Source organism: Rhinolophus ferrumequinum, chromosome 28, assembly GCF_004115265.2.
Source record: "Rhinolophus ferrumequinum isolate MPI-CBG mRhiFer1 chromosome 28, mRhiFer1_v1.p, whole genome shotgun sequence".
NCBI lineage: Eukaryota > Metazoa > Chordata > Mammalia > Chiroptera > Rhinolophidae > Rhinolophus > Rhinolophus ferrumequinum.
In genome coordinates this window covers 2,808,608-2,825,917 of record NC_046311.1, presented here as the reverse complement: position 1 = coordinate 2,825,917, position 17,310 = coordinate 2,808,608, and the positions used below count along the sequence as shown (strand labels likewise).

At 42.9% G+C, this 17,310-nt stretch overlaps 1 protein-coding gene and 1 long non-coding RNA gene across 6 annotated transcripts in view; one reads left to right on the top strand and one right to left on the bottom strand.

Moving 5' to 3' along the window:
• Positions 1 to 118: 118 nt before the first annotated feature.
• Positions 119 to 13,922, bottom strand: C28H15orf40 (chromosome 28 C15orf40 homolog). Of its 4 annotated transcripts, none has more exons than XM_033100183.1 (5): positions 13,772 to 13,922; positions 12,597 to 12,723; positions 10,470 to 10,597; positions 8,911 to 9,008; positions 119 to 140 (listed from the first exon to the last, which is right to left on the bottom strand). In XM_033100183.1, the coding sequence occupies exons 1-4, from the start codon at positions 13,883 to 13,885 to the stop codon at positions 8,913 to 8,915; spliced, it is 465 nt and encodes a 154-aa protein (XP_032956074.1). In that variant the 5' UTR covers positions 13,886 to 13,922; the 3' UTR covers positions 119 to 140; positions 8,911 to 8,912. The 4 variants fall into 4 exon arrangements, with proteins under 4 accessions (XP_032956074.1, XP_032956072.1, XP_032956073.1 ...); XM_033100181.1 differs by lacking the exon at positions 119 to 140 and adding an exon at positions 4,891 to 5,556; XM_033100182.1 differs by lacking the exon at positions 119 to 140 and adding an exon at positions 7,104 to 7,237.
• Positions 13,923 to 14,008: 86 nt separating this feature from the next.
• LOC117018885 (uncharacterized) overlaps positions 14,009 to 17,310 on the top strand; it is a 17,668-nt gene continuing 14,366 nt past the window's right edge. For both annotated transcript variants that reach the window (XR_004422351.1, XR_004422352.1), the window contains exon 1: positions 14,009 to 14,128. This is a non-coding gene — a long non-coding RNA (uncharacterized LOC117018885). The remainder of the gene's footprint in view (positions 14,129 to 17,310) is intronic.

Genomic DNA, 17,310 nt, shown 5'->3' with positions numbered 1-17,310 from the left:
CTCACTTCGAACACACTTATCCCATCATTTTTACCACTTTCTGAAGCAGTTCTGGAAGTCCTCTTTCATGAGTGTCTTTACTTCATTCTCGACCATGACAATACTCCATGTCACACATTGCTTCTGGCATATGGCAATTTCTGTCCAAAGAAAAAAGTTATAGTGTGTCCTCATCCACCTTATTCACCAGATCTGGCACCGTGTGACTTCTGGCTCTTCCCCAAAGTCAAAATGACCAGGAAAGGTAAACATTTTGAATGGATTCAGGACATTGAGGCAGCCACAACAGCACAACTAAAGATACAAAAGAGAACTTCCAGAACTGCTTCAGAAAGTGGCAAGAATGTTGGGATAAGTGTGTTTGAAGCGAGGGGGAGTATTTTGAGGAGAATTAATGGCATTGTGTCTTTTACTGTAATAAATTTTTTTTATTGAAACATTCACTATATATTTTTTATCACCCTTGTGTGTGTGTGTGTGTGTGTGTGTGTGTGTGTGTAAAATCAATGAAGACTTTAAAAAAATATTAAATAGGCTTTGGTTAATTGTGTGAAAAACCTATTTATATAGGTCACTCAAAAGAATCTTGCCTCTATAAATTTTGAATGGTATGCTTTTAAAATTCTCTAGTTTTTAATTTAGAATGAATTAAGACCAACAGAAGAACACACTCTTGAAATTGGTGGAAAGTTCATGATGTTCATTTTAGATTAATACATCAGGATTCAGATATACAGATGTGAAATTCCATAATATCTAAAAGATTTCTCCTGGCTTCTACTATGTTAAATTATTATGGAGCCAAATCAGTAATGATGCAAGTTGCAGGTTATACCATTGGATTCCAAGGTAGCCTTGAGAGCAAGTATTTCCTCCTTGCTAGAAGTCTGGTTTGACCTCTACTGGGACAGCTCTGGGGGGGAATAGGAATGGGAGCAGAGATCCCTTGATCTGTGGACATTTTAGGAGAGTGGCTCTGGGCCACACTGGCTGCATGGTCTCCATCACTGGGGCTGCACCCTATCAGGATAGGCCAGAGGTGAAGAGGAAGTAATTTCAGCTGCTACAGCTGCTGAGGCCTCTGTAGTTAGTTACCAATGATCTCACATTGGAAAAGTGGACATGAGCTGTGGATACTACCCCTCCGATTTTAAGATTTACAGGGTGGTATGGGAGGAGCAGGTTAAGAAGTCTTCCCTCAAAACTATGTGCCTTGACTGCCCCCTTGCAGGATTAAGAGAAAGCATTTCCATAAAGACCCTGGCGCGAAGCTGGGCTCCCAGTAGGTGCCCAGTCCAGGTAAGCACGTATCTCCAGATGTAGCGTGGGGTGTCTGTGGGCTGACTTGCATGAAAGTACAACTCCCAAATCTTTCACCAATGTCTCCAGCAGCTGACGGGCTAATTCAGTTGGTGTTTTTGTTCCTGTCTCCAAGGGGCACAGAGAGCCCCATGTATTAATTACCAGTCAGAATTTCTCTGGGTTTCAGTGATGTCTCCTGAGACCGCTTCAGGGATGGTGTGATGATGATGTCATGTTTTTTTTCCACTGCTGGGACTTTTAACTCCCTAAGGGATCCAGCCTCTTTGTCTGAATTAGATAAATAAAGCTACTCTAATTGCTGTAGGGTAGAGCTTTTTTGTTTTTGTGTGTGTTTTTCTCATTTTAAAATTTCCTTCACTATATGTTTTGTGTGTATAGAAAATAAATATTATAAAATGTGAAACAATATAAATATGAATAATCGGCAGCCAAACAGTGATTATGGTCTGTTGTGTATGCGTCTCCTTCCCCATGCCCACACAAATATATATAACTTTGATATACGCATACATTTCTCCTTTTTTACTAAAGTTTAAGGTTATATACAAAAATACATATACACAAGTATATTATTCTTTGTTTATGCAACAGAATATAAGACATCACTCCAGGCCAGTAGTTATAGATTAAAAACTAATGATTTAATTTTAATGACATAATATTTTATAATACAAATTTACCACTAACAATATGATTATTCTCCTAGGGGTAGACACTTAGCTTGTTTACCCTTTTTGGCCCCTACTAACAATGCTGCGTTGCTTTTGTCCATATATCCTTTGGTGTTTTTATGTTGTGTTTTGAGGGGGGTGGTCTCAAAAGTAGAAGTGTTGAGTTAAAAAGACCTGTGTTTTTAATTTTAATACATGCTGCCACATTTTCTAATACACTGTAGCAATCCAGTCCTGTCCAGAACATGTGAGTATGCAAACATGTGTCTCCCCTCTCCCTGTGACTTCAACTTTTTGTCCAGATGGCCACAGGCTTTCATTTTTTAAATCAGAGTACCTTACACGATTGTCTCATTGTTGATCTTTCAGTGTTTCTCACCTGGGACACTGATCCATTCTGTACATGTATCTCTTATTTTTCCAATAGTTTCTTGATGATACATTTAAATCTTTTTCTGTTCCAATTCTTTGGTTCTCTTCAGGACTCCAGTTATGTATGTGTTGATTTTCCTTTGTCTGATTTCTGCATCTGTCATTTTCCTTTCTTTGGTCACCTCTGTCCCACCCTCTAAATCCCATAGCATGCTTTCAGTGTCTTCTCTGTTGTGTGTTGTTTGCAACATTTATTCCTATGATGCTTTTATTTCTATGATGCTTTTATTTTGAAATTTGATTGGCCACACTTCAAGTCCTCAATAGCCCCAAGAGGCTGGCAGCACAGCTCTAGAAGACAACTAAAGGCTTGGAGTTCTGTTGACTCGCCCCCTTATTCTCCAGTGCTCCAATTCCTGAGGTATCTCTGGGGAAACCTAAGGCTCTGAAACAATGGGAAAGCCACTCTGATAATAAAACCAGATCACGGGTGAGGAGAAGGGTTTTATGTAGAAATAACCACAGAGCCTGTAACGTGTGCTGTTAAGTTTGGGGATTCTCCCCTGCCCACAATCTAATAGCAGGGGGACTGGATGGCACAGCTAGGATTGTAAAATGTGGAAAATCTTATCAGTGTAATTATAAGGATTGTCTGAAGAAAGCCTATGTGGGCAGAAGTAGGTGGTCTTCCCCCACATACATAGCTGGAGGCCAGAAGAAGGGAGCATCTGTGCCATAAATCATCAGTGTCCAGGACTGTCCCAAGAGAGGGGCCGGTAAGAGGTAATGGAAGCTCCAGATGCTCATAGTTCCATGACCCTGGCCTCGTTTCACTGATTCTGAGCCCAAGCTCTCCAAGCAGCTTTCAAACGATGACTGGTTTCTTGAAGAGATTTCCCAAAGGGTCAGAATGTACTCACTAGAGGATCCCACTAGACAGTCTAGTTGGCAGATGTGTTCTTCACTCAAATTAATAAATTGGCATCTTGTTTAGAAGTTAGTTCCCATCAATTATCCAGCCCAATTCCATTTTCAAACACACTAAGGGGATTTCTGAAAACTGCCGAGTTCAGGAAGGCAGCAGGGACCACCCTGAGGCCAGGTCCCCTGACCCAGGACTTCTGAGTACCCAGCCGGCCTGGGATCATACCACACTCTGGCCTGAGCTAAACTCAGGATATGAGGGGACTGAGCCTAAGAAATGTCTCTGAGAAGATGCGACAAGAAAGATCATTGGTCTCCGGCACTGCCGAAGGGATGTCCTGACAGCACAGTTCAGTTTGTCTTCAGATAATGGGGCTCTCTGCTTTTGCATTTGGTGCCACCTCTTGCATGGACATTGAAAATCTAGCTTCTTACATTTTCAGTCTCTAGTCACATGCATTAAAAAAAAATCTGACGTGGGGGGCCATGGTGTGTTCCAAAATTTATATTCTGCATTAGTTAAGGAAGTACTTATCCAAACCCCTAGAATTTGTAAGAGGGAGGCTGGTAGTCCACAGCCCAGAAAAGAACTGCCTCCCACAGTTTGTGAGCTGGTAACTGTCTGGAACTTGAAACACTGCAAACGTGCCACTTACATCCTCTGGTTCCCTCCCCATCCCCTGGCTGGCAAAGGAGTGGGGAAGGGCCCACTGGCATCAGGAGTCCGGATTCCCCGCTGCTGCCTCCAGGGGCCGGATGAGCCGGGTTTTCCTCTCTCAGGTCCTGTCCATGGATACTGGAGGCAAGGCACCTAGCAGTATTCAACCCAAGTTATTAATAAATTCTTCATAAGTCATTTATCATGTCTTGAAGTCGGGATGATATGTGATGCTGCAGGGCTAGGACATCAGATAATATTCACCAAACCTCATTTATGGGCTGCCTCCAGGGCTGGACCCTCAGGACAGCACAGGACAAGAAATGCAGTGTAATCGTGTCACTTCATATACTGTCTGCTGGTATTCACTTAAAATTAATGGGGGTGGGCAGGGCTAGAATCAGGTTATTAGACAAATAATGTCCAGGAGTTGGAGATTTTGTGTCCTCGGCCCTAGGTCACGGGCCGGTCTCAGTATTCTTGGGCCCATGCTGAAAAAAGCTGCATTAAGTAAACTTTCATAGCAAGTCAAGGTGCCCAGGCCTTAGCTGTGATTGTCACTAGTCGGGGATGGCCCCGTGTGGGACAGGGAAGCTTTAGACCGCTAACGGCTGTTTGCTGAGGAACAAAGGGAAATCATGTCCTCAAACACAGCTCCTAAGCTAGTTCCTGCCTCCGCAACAGTGTCTGATGACAAAGTGTCACTGGACGCATCTTTATTAAAAGACACTGTATGTTTCTCAAAAAAAATGATTAGGCAAAAACGTTCCTGTTAAAATATGGCCATTTAAAATGAAGTAAATTATTGTAATGGATATTTGTTGATTCCATCCAGTATCCATTTCTTTCTCCATAACTTCCCACTTTTTATTCAGTCCCTTGCGTCTGAGTAGGCTGACTGTCCCATCTCCGTCTCTAGGATGGGCTTTAATTATCATCATCTGAAAAAATGAGGGTAATTCTCCTCTTTTCTCTAGCCACTGTAAGTAACCTGTGCTATAGGACGGCATTCCCTAACAGCGCCTGGTTTAGAAACTGCATGGCCAAATTTGGGCTGAGACACAGGAGAAGCTGGAAAAGAATTTTCACAGCTCTTCTGAGTGGACTTTCTTCCTACTGGGGCGGGGTGGGGGGGTGATATATGGATCTCCTGTCTTTTTGCCTCCATGAAGGAAGTGGGCCTGAGGATGGAGGTGGCACTGCTGAAGAGAGTTGGGGAAGAAAAGAGAGTTCTTAATGACATCACTGAACTGTTGATTCAAAATAACCCTGAAGGAAACCCTGCGTCGGGACTTTCCAGGTCTGTGAGGTGACAAATCCGTTTATTGTTTAAGCAACATGGAGTTGGGTTTCTGTGACTTGTGAAGGAAAGTATCCTAACAAACAGCAATCCATGTAAAAACCACAGTACAATGCCTTTAGAGCACACAGTGGAACAGTGTTGAAAAGAGTAGAAAAAGTTCTGAAGCCAAGACCGTGTCAAAGAGGAGCACATCTGGAGGTAGTACAGTATAACGGTTTAGAGAAGGCAGCTGAACATAACCCATGCTGCCATTAATGTCTTCTGTGGGCTTGGACAAGCCACCTGGCTTTCCTTGGCCTTGGTTCCTATCAAAAGAGTGAGAAATGTACTAGATGAGCGGATCCCAGCTCTTTTACCATCAGTCATTTTTATTACTGGTCCTTCTTGTGGATTTTGTATTTTTAAAGATCTTGTCTATCAACATGTTGTTTCATGTATTCAGACAAAGCACACAAATGCAAACCAGCTCTTCTGATACGCAAAGGTAATCAAATTATTATTTATGTCACCAAATTACAATTTGCATTGAATAAACAAAATGTTTATTATTAGCTTGTGAAGCTTTAATATAGATGTGGTTTCTGATAGGCCTTTATAAATACTGAAAATAGCTTCCAGGTCCGCCTTCTTCTAAGGCTCTTTGGAGAGGGCCTAAGAACTACCACATTTGACGACTGCAGTTACCATTGAAAGAGGAAAACAATTCAGTGACTTCTCAATAATGATAATTAACACTGAATTACAGGCACGCCTTAGAGATACTGCGGGTTCAGTCCAGACCACCACAATAAAGCAAGTCACAAGAATTTTTCAGTTTCCCAATGCATACAGAAGTTATATTTACACTATCCTGTAGCCTATTAAGTGTGCAATAGCATTGTATCTGAAAATACCAATGTACATACCTTAATTAAAAAGTACTTGATTGCTATAAAATGCTAACCATCATCTGAGCCTTCAGGGAGTCGTACTCTTTTTGCTGGTGGTGGGTCTTGCCTCGATGTTAATAGCTGCTGACTGATCAGGGTGGTGGTTGCTGAAGGCTGGGATGGCTGTGGCAATTTCTTAAAATAAGACAACAGCGAAGTCTGCCACATCGATTGACTCTTTCTTTCATGAATGATTTCTCTGTAGCATGCGATACTGTTTGATAGCATTTTACCCACTGTAGAACTCCTCTCAAAATTGGAGTCAATCTTCTCAAACCCTGCCACTGCTTCATCAACTAAACTTATGTAATATTCTAAATCCTTCGTTGTCATTTCTACGATCTTCACATCATCTTCACCAGGAGGAGACTCCATCTCAAGAAACCACTTTCTTTGCTCATTCATAAGAAGCAACTCCTCATTTGTTAAAGATTTATCATGAGATTGCAGCAATTCAGTCACATCTTCAGGCTTCACTTCTAATTCTAGTTCTCTTGCTATTTCCACCACATCTGCAGTGACTTCCTCCACTGAAGTTTTGAACCCCTCAAAGTCATCCGTGAGGGTTGGAATCAACTTCTTCCAAACTCCTGTTAATGTTGCTATTTTGACCTCTTCCCATGAATCACGAATGTTCTTAACGGCATCTAGAATAGTGAACCCTTTCCAGAAGGTTTTCAGTTTACTTTGCCCAGATCCATCAGAGGAATCACTATCGACGGCAGCTATAGCCTTGCGAAATGTATTTCTTAAATAATAAGACTTGAAAGTCGAAATGACTCCTTGAGCCATGGGCTGCAGAATGGACGTTGTGTTCACAGGCATGAAAACAACATCAATCTCGTTGTACATCTCCTTCAGAGCTCTTGGGTGAACAGGTGCATTGTCAACGAGCAGTAATATTTTGAAAGGAATCTTTTTTTCTGAGCAGTAGGTCTCAACAGTGGGCTTAAAATATTCAGTAAACCATGTTGTAAACAGATGCGCTGTCATCCAGGCTTTGCTGTTCCATTTGTAGAGCACAGGCAGAGTAGATTTCGCGTAATTCCTAAGGGCCCTGGGATTTTCAGAATGGTAAATGAGCATTGGTTTCAACTTAAAGTCACCAGCTGCATTAGCTCCTAACAAGAGAGTCAGCCTGTCCTTTGAAGCTTTGAAGCCAGGCAATGACTTCTCCTCTCTAGCTATGAAAGTCTGAGACGGCATCTTCTTCCAGTATAAGGCTGTTTCATCTACATTGAAAATCTGTTGTGTAGTGTAGCCTCCTTGACTGATTATCTTAGCTAGATCTGGATAACTTGCTGCAGCTTTTACATCAGCACTTGCTGCTTCACCTTGTATGTTATAGAGACGACATCTTTCTTTAAACCTCACGAACCAACCTCTGCTAGCTTCAAACTTTTCTTCTGCAGCCTCCTCACCTCTCTCAGCCTTCATAGAATTGAACAGAGTTAGGGCCTTGCTCTGGATTAGGCTTTGGCTTAAGGGAATGTTGTGGCTGGCTTGATCTTCTATCCAGACCACCAAAACTTTCTCCATATCAGCAATAAGGCTGTTTTGCTTTCTTATCGTTCGTGTGTTCACTGGAGTAGCACTTTCAATTTCCTTCAAGAACTTTTCCTTTGCATTCACAACTTGGCTAACTGTTTGTCTCAAGAGGCCTAGCTTTCGGCCTATCTCAGCTTTCGACATGCCTTCTTCACTAAGCTTGATCATTTCTAGCTTTTGATTTAAAGTGAGAGATGTGCGACTCTTCCTTTCACTTGAACACCTAGAGGCCATTGTCGGGTTAGTAACTGACCTAATTTCACTATTATTGTGTCTCAGGGAATAGGGATGCCCAAGGAAAGGGTGAGAGACGGGGAATAGCTGGTCAGTGGAGCAGTCAGAACACACAAAACATTGCAGTTAAGTTCACTTTCTTGTATGGGCATGGTTTGTGGCGCCCCAAAACAATGACAATAGTAACAACAAAGATCACTGATCACAGATCTCTGTGACAAATACAATAAAAAGTTTGAAATATTGTGAGAATTACCAAAATGTGACACAGAGACACACACAATGAGCAAATGATGTTGGAAAAATGGTACCTAGAGACTTGCTCCACACAGGGTGATCACCAACCTTCAATTTGTAAAGCGCAATAACTCTGCAAAGCGCAATAAAATGAGGTACGCCTATACAACTCTTGATTATTCTTATTTTTTCATAAAATGCTCAAGAGTTTTAAAAAGTGCAGAAAACATTTTTGCATATAGATGAGCATTTAAAAGCATACAGTAAGACTACAAAGCAGTGTGACAGGTTTTCCTTTGTCACCTGTAAACTGAATTAGAAGGCAATCCCTATCTAGATTCTAGTTGTTATCCTGCACGGTATGATCCTGAATAAGACTCTCCACTTCTGGATATCAGAAGTCCCACCACAAAATGAAAAGGGGCTGAATCGGCTCATCTTGAATATTCTTTCCAGCTTTGTTATTTTGCAATGTCATGAAATCAGAGTCACATGTTCCAAGCCGTTTGGTGTCAGGAATTTTAGAACCTATATTCAATGTATAGTACCTTTAAAATTTCCTGTTTTGAGACCTGTTCTTATTTAAATATATATCTACATCTATATTTATTTACATGTTCTTCTGTGCATTTAAATATATTTTCCTATTTGACAGCCTCTTCGTCATTAGTATAAAAACGTTTATCAAGGTTGTATTTTTTCATTTCTTACTTTTATTTTTGTTCAACTTGCTTTTCTAATTTCTCCAAGATCTCTTCTGGAGTTGTGGAGGCCAAAAGTTTCACCACTTTTTCACGAGATTTACCACCCTAGATTAAAAGGAAAAAACCAGAGTCAGGATAACACAGTAAACTTTCTGACACCATTAGAGACAGACCTCAGTTGTATGCATCACGGCCATGTCCTTGTGAGGTTGTTACGGGGCTGGAACTTCCCTCACAGCTTAGCTACCACTTTCTCTGGGAATCCTGGTCTAAACAAAGAGTACTGTGTTTCCCCGAAAATAAGACCTAACTGGAAAATAAGCCCTAGCATGATTTTTCAGGATGACATCCCCTGAAAATAAGTCCTAATGCCCCTTTTGGAGCACAACTTAATATAAGACCTGGTCTTATTTTCGGGGAAACATGGTACCTCTTAGATTCCACCTTACTACAAATGCTTAGGACTTCCCAGGGTTCTTACCTGAAGACATCAATTTCTGTAATAAAAGCTAGGCATTACAATTTTAAATGAATATGGGATCCAAATGCACAATATTCTGGTTTCCAGTAATTCTTTTGTTTAAATTAAAAGTAAAATTTTTTTTAATTACCAAAACAAATATTGCAATTTTATGTAACCTTTGTATAAAAATAATTCCAAAATATATAACAAATTGCTATTCTTCTCTATGCTGTTATGCATTTCTGAAAATTCAAAAAAATAAGCATCCACATATCCAAGGTATTGTGATCCCACAACCACTAAAATCCTTTGAAGAAGGTAAAATTTGAGCAGGGATTTATCTAGACGGGTAGAAGAGTGGGGAGTGCCTTACGGGCAAATGTCAGAACATGCGCACTGGCAGAAAACCAGGAATGACCTGCTGTAGGTAGGGGATGGTGAGGGACGTGGCCTGATCGGATGGAGCCTATTAACCAATGACTGAATGCCAGCTGGAACCTGGCTGGGACCTCGAATGCAGCCCTGGAAAACAAGTACAGCTTTAGGCATATAAGCCGGGCTGGGTCTCACCCCTGCAGGTTCCATTTCAGTAAGTCCAGGGTGATGCCCAGGAACCTGCATTTTATAAATCATTCCCAGGTCATCTTGATGCCCACCCCTAATGCAAACCAGTGGTATGAATTACTTCATATGTGCTTCTTCTGGGGGAAGGAAAAGATGGGGGAACAGAAATGCTTGATGGACTCACAAATGGGGATGAGCAACAGTGCAAACCATTTTGGATTGTTTAGTATGGTGATGACTCAAAGGAAGAGAGGAGCAAAATTAATCTGACAGAGAAGGTACAGGAATGAATTTGGAAAGGAGGAAATGCTGGAAACGGGGGCAACTAAGGAATCTAAGTAGAGAGCACGGACAGTCTTAATAAGGATCAAGGCTGTAGGAAAGAAGGTGACTAAATAGGAAGAATTCACAGATTTAGTGGTTGAATGAATCTGACAGTTAAAAACAACTAGTTTTTCAATTGTTGGGGGGGAAAATCAGTATTTTAAAAATCCTAACCGATGTGTAATAACCAGAGATGTTTAGAAAGAGATACATACCTTATCCAAAATCACATCACTCTTCCTGAGTTCTAAGACCTTGGAAAGATACCGACAGAGTTCAGCGTTTGCCTCTCCTTCCGATGGAGGTGCTGCAATAGCTACACTTACAGCTTCAGCTGTCAAATCTAGAATGAGAACAGTGTGGACTTTATTCTTAAGGAGTTCTTTTTATTCATGAAATGACGATACGTTGTCAAAGAGTCTGCATTTGCTTGGCACACGGTACATTTTCAATGAGTAACTATTGGATGAAGAAATGAACAATTAAACTAATCCCCCTTAAGGGAACACAGTATGCCCCCCCATTACAGAAAAGAAATCCACGATGAAAACAAATATTTATCCCACCCCGCTGACCAAGATGGGCCTAAGAGTCCTGGGCAGTACCCTGGAAACTGTACTTGATTTGATAGGATGCGCTCCAGGCCGACTGTCAGGGGCTGGGGTGTAGCCCCAGCAATGTCACCAAGGAAGGGAGAACGGGGCAGATCGCCGGACTGTACAAGGCTGTGCAGGGTTTCCTCATCAGGACAATGAGAGCACTGGGCTAGATTCATCTCTTATGCGAAATGCCTCTTGAATGTTTTCAAAACGTAATATTTATTTAATAAACATTTACATAACACTTACACTAAGTTTAAGACATGTTTTAGGGACTCTACGCATATTAACTTGTTTAATGCTCATAACAACTTTATGAAGAAGATACTAATACCAATATTACCTCCATTTTACAAATAAGGAAATAGAAATCAAGATGTGCCCAGGGTCACATGGCTAGAAAGTGATGCTGTGATTCAAAAATAAGTTTGGTCTCATGCTTTGAAATCCAGGGACAAAGAACATTCCTTCTGAATAATGGTCCTGACTCCCCCATACAGCCTGCCTGTAGTCCTCCACTGCTCTTTCTGAGAGAGAAATATTTGCTCAAAGCAGTTGGCCAGTGAGCTTGAGCTGGTCCTACATCTGGGGTTACTTAAGCATTTCCGCACACTCACACTTTGCCTGGGTAAACAACCTGGCCACAGAATCCACAAGGAGGAGGGAAAACAACCCTCTTCCTGTCCTATCACTGATTCTAAGGTGCACATTTTAATCTTGAAATCCAGATGTGTCTTATAATAGATGCAAATAAGTGTTTAACTGATACAGATTTTGTCTTACTGGTACATAAAATACCTGTGTACCTTATAGTTGATGGCACCTCAGATTTGAGGAAACATGGTATTCCAACAGTAAACAGTGGCATAGCAAGTACTTAAGAAAATGCTGGCCAAGGAGGGTATGGCCAAGAAACAGCCAAGCTGACATGGCCACTTGTACAACCAGGCTTAGCACCCCATTTCTAAGGTCTTCTTTACAAAGCAATTTTTTAAAATTGGAATACAGAGCTTTAGAGGTGAAAAAGACATTCAAGATAATTCAGATCAATGGTTTTCAACCGCTCAAAATTCTCCCCTCTACACCCACCACCAATTTCCCCTGGAATCCCAACATTTAAACAAATGTAAACATACGTAGCTACTCAGGAACCCTGTCTGCTGGCCTTCCCCTTGCCCACCACAGAGATTCGAGAGGCACTTTTTAGGCTCCAGGCAATAGCTTGAGTCTCTAACTTAGTCCAACTATCTGACAGATGAAAGAACTGGACCTGGAAATGTTCCGTATCATTTTGATTTAAAACAAGTTCACATGGGAGTTGATCAGTGCTCTTAGATCTCAGGTTTCCTCTCCCTCCTTGGATCAATGGTCATTACACGTCACCAAAACGTCGCTTCTTTCTTTCTCTGGCCGATGTCTACAGTTCTGGAATAGGGCAAACTAATAATCTAACCTACACATGCTTCTACATGCGTCCTTTCTAAAATACCTAATTTTTAAAGGAAAATATACAAGGGCTTTTCATCTAATTTTGTACCTTTTAAATATTGTATATTCACTTCTAACACTGGTTTTACACATTTACATTAGAATCTAGAATTTAAAAATAGAAAAGCCTCTAACTGCAGATGTGAAAAATATACTTGGTTGTATAGGATAAATTTTCAGTTAACCAAGGCAAAGGGAAGCTGGAGGGGGAACACCTGATTCATACGTGACTCCCACCCCTGTGTCCAGATATACCTGTTATAGCATTTTGCTTAGAACCAGGTTTGGCATGGATGGCTATGGTGACACAACCTTTAGAATCAACTGCAACAGGACCTAAGGGAGGAAGTGGTCTCTCTGGCTCCTTGCTCTGGCTTTTCCCCTAAAACGACAACAACAACCACACTACAACTTTAGTTTACAAGATATTTTCCCACACCTTTAATCCTTCCACTAGTCCCTTTCACCTTTAACCAAGACAAACTAGGCTAATCGTCTGTGTCCAGGGAATTCTGGCCACCTGGAATGGCTTTCCAACATCCTCCCTGGCTCAGATCAGTTTTTCCAGGAAGCCTTCCCATCGACCCCAAAGGGCATTTTCTTCTTGCCCTGGAAGACCTGCCTCTGGCTTCCACATCTTAGTTCTGATTCCTACCGTCTGCTGTGTACTCCCATCCCGCAGGAGCAGAGACCTCGTGTTATTCATCTTTATAGCTTATGAAGCATAAGCTAATAAATGTTTGTCTGGACGTGTGTATATGTTATATATGTGTGAATTTGGGGGACAGGGAGGAACACCGGTGATATGTAAAGGCCTACTATGTGACTGATGCTGTAATAGAACTTTCCATTCAGCAAACATGAACTATGCACCGCGCCAGCCTGTACGCAAAGGGTATATGTAGAAAGATGAATAAGGACACGTGATCCTGGACCTCAAGGAGCTGGGACTATAATCAGGGGGAAAGAAATTGTCACACACTGTGCCTACAGGGCCTACAAGACGCTGCCCCCAGAAGGGAAGGAGGTCCGGCCTGGGGACCTGCCAGCAGGCGGCGGTAAGTGAACTAAGTCTCAGAGACCGGTTGGAGTGAGGCCTGCAAAGTGGGAGTGGCGTGTTCTTGACAGAAGGGGTGCGGTTAGCCAAGGTGAGGGAAAGCGCAGAACTGAGCCTCCGGTGGAGGCACAGGCCCAAGGCGCTACCGGACACGAGCCCACCCAGGAGTGCGGGGAACGAGACCAGAGAGGTCAGCAGACGTGGCCCAGGGAGCAACCCGGGTGGAGCGGCCGGGCGAGGCGGGAGAGCAGCCGGAGCCCCGACCCCACGGATGCTTCCACACCCCGCTGCCTCGCTTTCTCTCCTGCGCTCCTCAATGCGCCTCCCGCGTCCCACCCCTTTTTCCCCCGCTGCCACGGGACTTGCCACTGACTTTGTTCGTCGCACCAGCCTTTTTCGGCATCTCAGCACCTGCAGATAACCGAGCGGAGGCCGGAGCACCACGTCCCAACCCGAGCGGCCTTAGTCCGCAGCCCAGCCGGAGCATCCTCTCCCAGAAGGCGGCGGGGCGGACGGCCAGCGGCGGAAACGTTGTCTGCGCCTGCGCACGCCGCGGGCGAGCGGGATCCCGGAGCCGGCACCTCGGCTCCGTCTCCGGGGGCGACACCTGCCGGCCGGCGGGAGGAAGACTCCTCGCTCCAACAGGCTTGCGCGGGCCCCCTTCGTCCTGGAAAAGTGGCCCAGGAGACCAAGAGGTGGGGAGCTGGGCTCCCACACACCTCCACTGGTGGTAAGGCTGTGTTACCTCTGGTCTTTTTCCTTCCTGGGAAGGACGGACAAGAAGTGCACAGCGCCAGGTGTCTTCTCGCTCCCGCAGCCAACCAGCAGGTGCGGATAGAGCCCAGCAAGTGGGTGTAGATCGAGCCTCGTGCCCTCTTAGCCCTTGGGTACTGTCCATGTACTGATGGAGCACCCACCTTGCCAGGCGCTGGGGATCCCACAATGGAGTGAGGGGGCTAGCTAGTTTAGGGAATAATTTCACTGTGAAGGAATTAACTGGTATCTGGAGGGGCACAAAACATTAAGACTTTTTGAAAAACGGGATGGGATTTAACCATATTTGAACATCGATAGGAATAAGCCAGGAGAGGGGAGGTCACAGGGGGAGGGGGTGGGGTTCTGAGCACATATGGAGACCAACCCGTCTATGGGAAGCCTTTGTCAGATATCCCTTCCTTCACAAATGTGACAACCGAGGTGCACATGTAGGTGTGTTTGTAAGTTTGGGGGGAGGAGCTGGAGTTTCTTTCATTAGCTGAAGGAGGGAATGTTGAAGGTGTGGGGAGAGTGGAACAGATTTAAATGCCCAGGAGAATGGCAAAGAGCTGACTATTGAAGACTCTCACCTGGCTGCCTCAATAGTCTAGCTGAACTTGGAGGCCATGAAATCATCATGGCCCCAATCTGTACAGTATCATTTTAAGCACTTGGACTCAGCAGCCAGATAAGGTTGGACAATTGGATTCATCCAGGTGGGTATGAGGGACTTGAGGTTATTGACGAAAGTGATCAAAGATCAAAAGTGGAGGAAAAAAAGACCTAAGGTGAAGTCTAATATGTAGGGAATGAAGAGGGTTGACAACGCAGAGAAGGGAATGGCAGTTTTAAGGATCAATAGCAGATGTAGTTGGAGTGCTAGCAAGAGCTGAAGGAGCAGAGAAGGTTGTGGTCAGAGTTGGGTAGTGAATGTGCTATTTCAGAGGTAGTGCAAGTCCACATGACACGGTGCATAGGGTGGCAGGAGCACTGGCTGACTTACAACGGTCAAGATTACTGGAGGTAGGGAGGAAATGGAAAGCTAGGTTTGGATGCGTTGTCCACCCCACATGGAAACCGAAGCCACTCAGTATGAAGTCTTTGGTTGACAAAAGTGAACCAGGTGTTAAACCAAAGCCTTATTTTCTATGAAATCGGTTAAGAAGAGAGTCACAAATGCTGAAAGAGCATTCTTTAGGATTTGTGAAGTCATGACAGCCTCAATGAGAGCTTTGACAGTTACGATGGAAATAAAGAGGCACTTGGCGATGGTGAATTACTAATTGCATCTGGCAATTGACTAGATGGGTGAAGGCAGAGAGAAGAGGTGCCTTGCAAAGAACTTCAGCCATTCCCAAGGGTGATTCAGGAGTGGGGGGTAGGGGGGAGGAAAGCCATCAGCCTCATTTGCCCCCAAACTGTGCAATTGACTGGTTGCTCCTGCCCAAAGTCTCTGCCTTTGGAGGGGAAAAGAGAGTGGGAAGAAATGTTGAGAAATGTTGCCCAATGGTGTGGGAAAGAACAGGGGCCATGACCCAAATGGCAGAAAACCCGTGTTTATACTGGTTCCTATTTTATCCTCTTTCAGTTCTTAGTAAAGTTCCAAGTAAAAACTCCATCTTGTCTTAGCTTTGCCCATGGAGAAGATGGACTTTTAAAGCGTATAAACTAGGCCAGACAGTAGATGAACCATGTAGCTCGGGCTGGAGCTGACTGGGTGGGATCACTAGGGCACCATCCCGTATGAAGGATGCATCTAATTCCAGGGACAATTCCCCAGTTGTGAATGTGGAAGACGAGAACAGGGAAGCAGAAAGTGATTTGAAGGACATGGGACTAGAAAGGGAAGTGGAACAATACATTTTAGACATACAGCATTTAACATACTGCCTTTGAAGACCTGGCTCTCTCTAATGTCTTACAAGCTTCTCTATTCCCAGATCAATTTTTTCTTTAAAACTCTAGGTACTACATATGTGGAACTAAAAGAACACTCTGATAATACAAATAAACAATCTCAATTCGTAGGGAAGATACTGGAATAACCACACTTAAAAAAAAAACACCATATTCTATAGTAAATACACATTAGCCAGGTAGCTTCTGGGGTCTTACTGTAAAATTGGAGAATGGTGACGATACTTTGGGACCCAGCAAAAAACAAAACAAAAAAACTTTTCCCAACTCTAGCTTTGGAGATAGACCTGGGTTTTCATTCTGCCTCCTACCACTTATTGACCACTTGAAACATGAACTTCTTTGCATGTGAAATGGGTACTCTAACAGTACTTACCTCACAGCAATGTTGTGAGAAACAAATGAGAATGTGTGTAAGGTCCTTAGTACAGTGCCTGGTACACACTAATTACTCCAGTAGCTATTGCTGAGACTAAACAATAGTGAGATGGTCATCACACTAGCCAATAACAAGTAGTCTTCATTCTCCCGCCTCCTGTGATTAGAAGAGGGGAGAACCCGAGACCATAAAAACCTGATCAACAAACAGATGACAGCAGTTGTTATTGCTGCAGTTCCTATGTCTTGTTTCGTGTTCCATTATGTACTTCTGTAAATTAAATATAGTTACACCTCAATGAACTAGAACCCTTGTTCCAAAATGGCATCTACACTCAACTTTTAGAAGAAAAAGACAAATGACAAAAAAAAATAAATAAATAAAAGGATAATATTTATTTTTTAAAAAATTCCAGGGGATGTCCCATATCAGTAAACAGTTGTTTCTCGTGCCTTCTACTGGCTACCTTCAGTTACCGTCATTGTTCAGTGCTACACACTGGAAGTATTTGAAATGCCGCAAATGTCAAAAACCATAAACATACCTTTAGCATACGATCTTTTTTAAGGCAGAAGTATTTTCCATAATGGTTACTAGAGTGTTTGCTGGTTAATCTTTAGTTAAACAGAACCAGACATGCCATGGATATTCCAGTTAACTGAGGTTTAGGTCCATATGGTCTTGGTACCAGGGATAAAAACATTTTCCCTTCTCTTCAGCAATTTCAAGAGACCTCTGCCACCAACACATCTCATTATCTTCTTGAAAACAGAAAATGAAATACGACTTTAGATGAAAAAATTTTATATCCTTATTACTATTTAGAAAAAATTATTTTGAAGATGAAGAACTGTGATTAT

Excerpts from the sequence above, each read along its gene's own strand:
- C28H15orf40 (XM_033100183.1), bottom strand. The coding sequence starts at position 13,885 with ATGCTCCGGCTGGGCTGCGGACTAAGGCCGCTCGGGTTGGGACGTGGT. Across the intron at positions 12,724-13,771 it reads AGGCTGGTGCGACGAACAAA|GGGAAAAGCCAGAGCAAGGA; the intron begins GTCAGTGGCAAG and ends TTGTCGTTTTAG. Across the intron at positions 9,009-10,469 it reads GTGATGTGATTTTGGATAAG|GGTGGTAAATCTCGTGAAAA; the intron begins GTATGTATCTCT and ends CTTTTAATCTAG.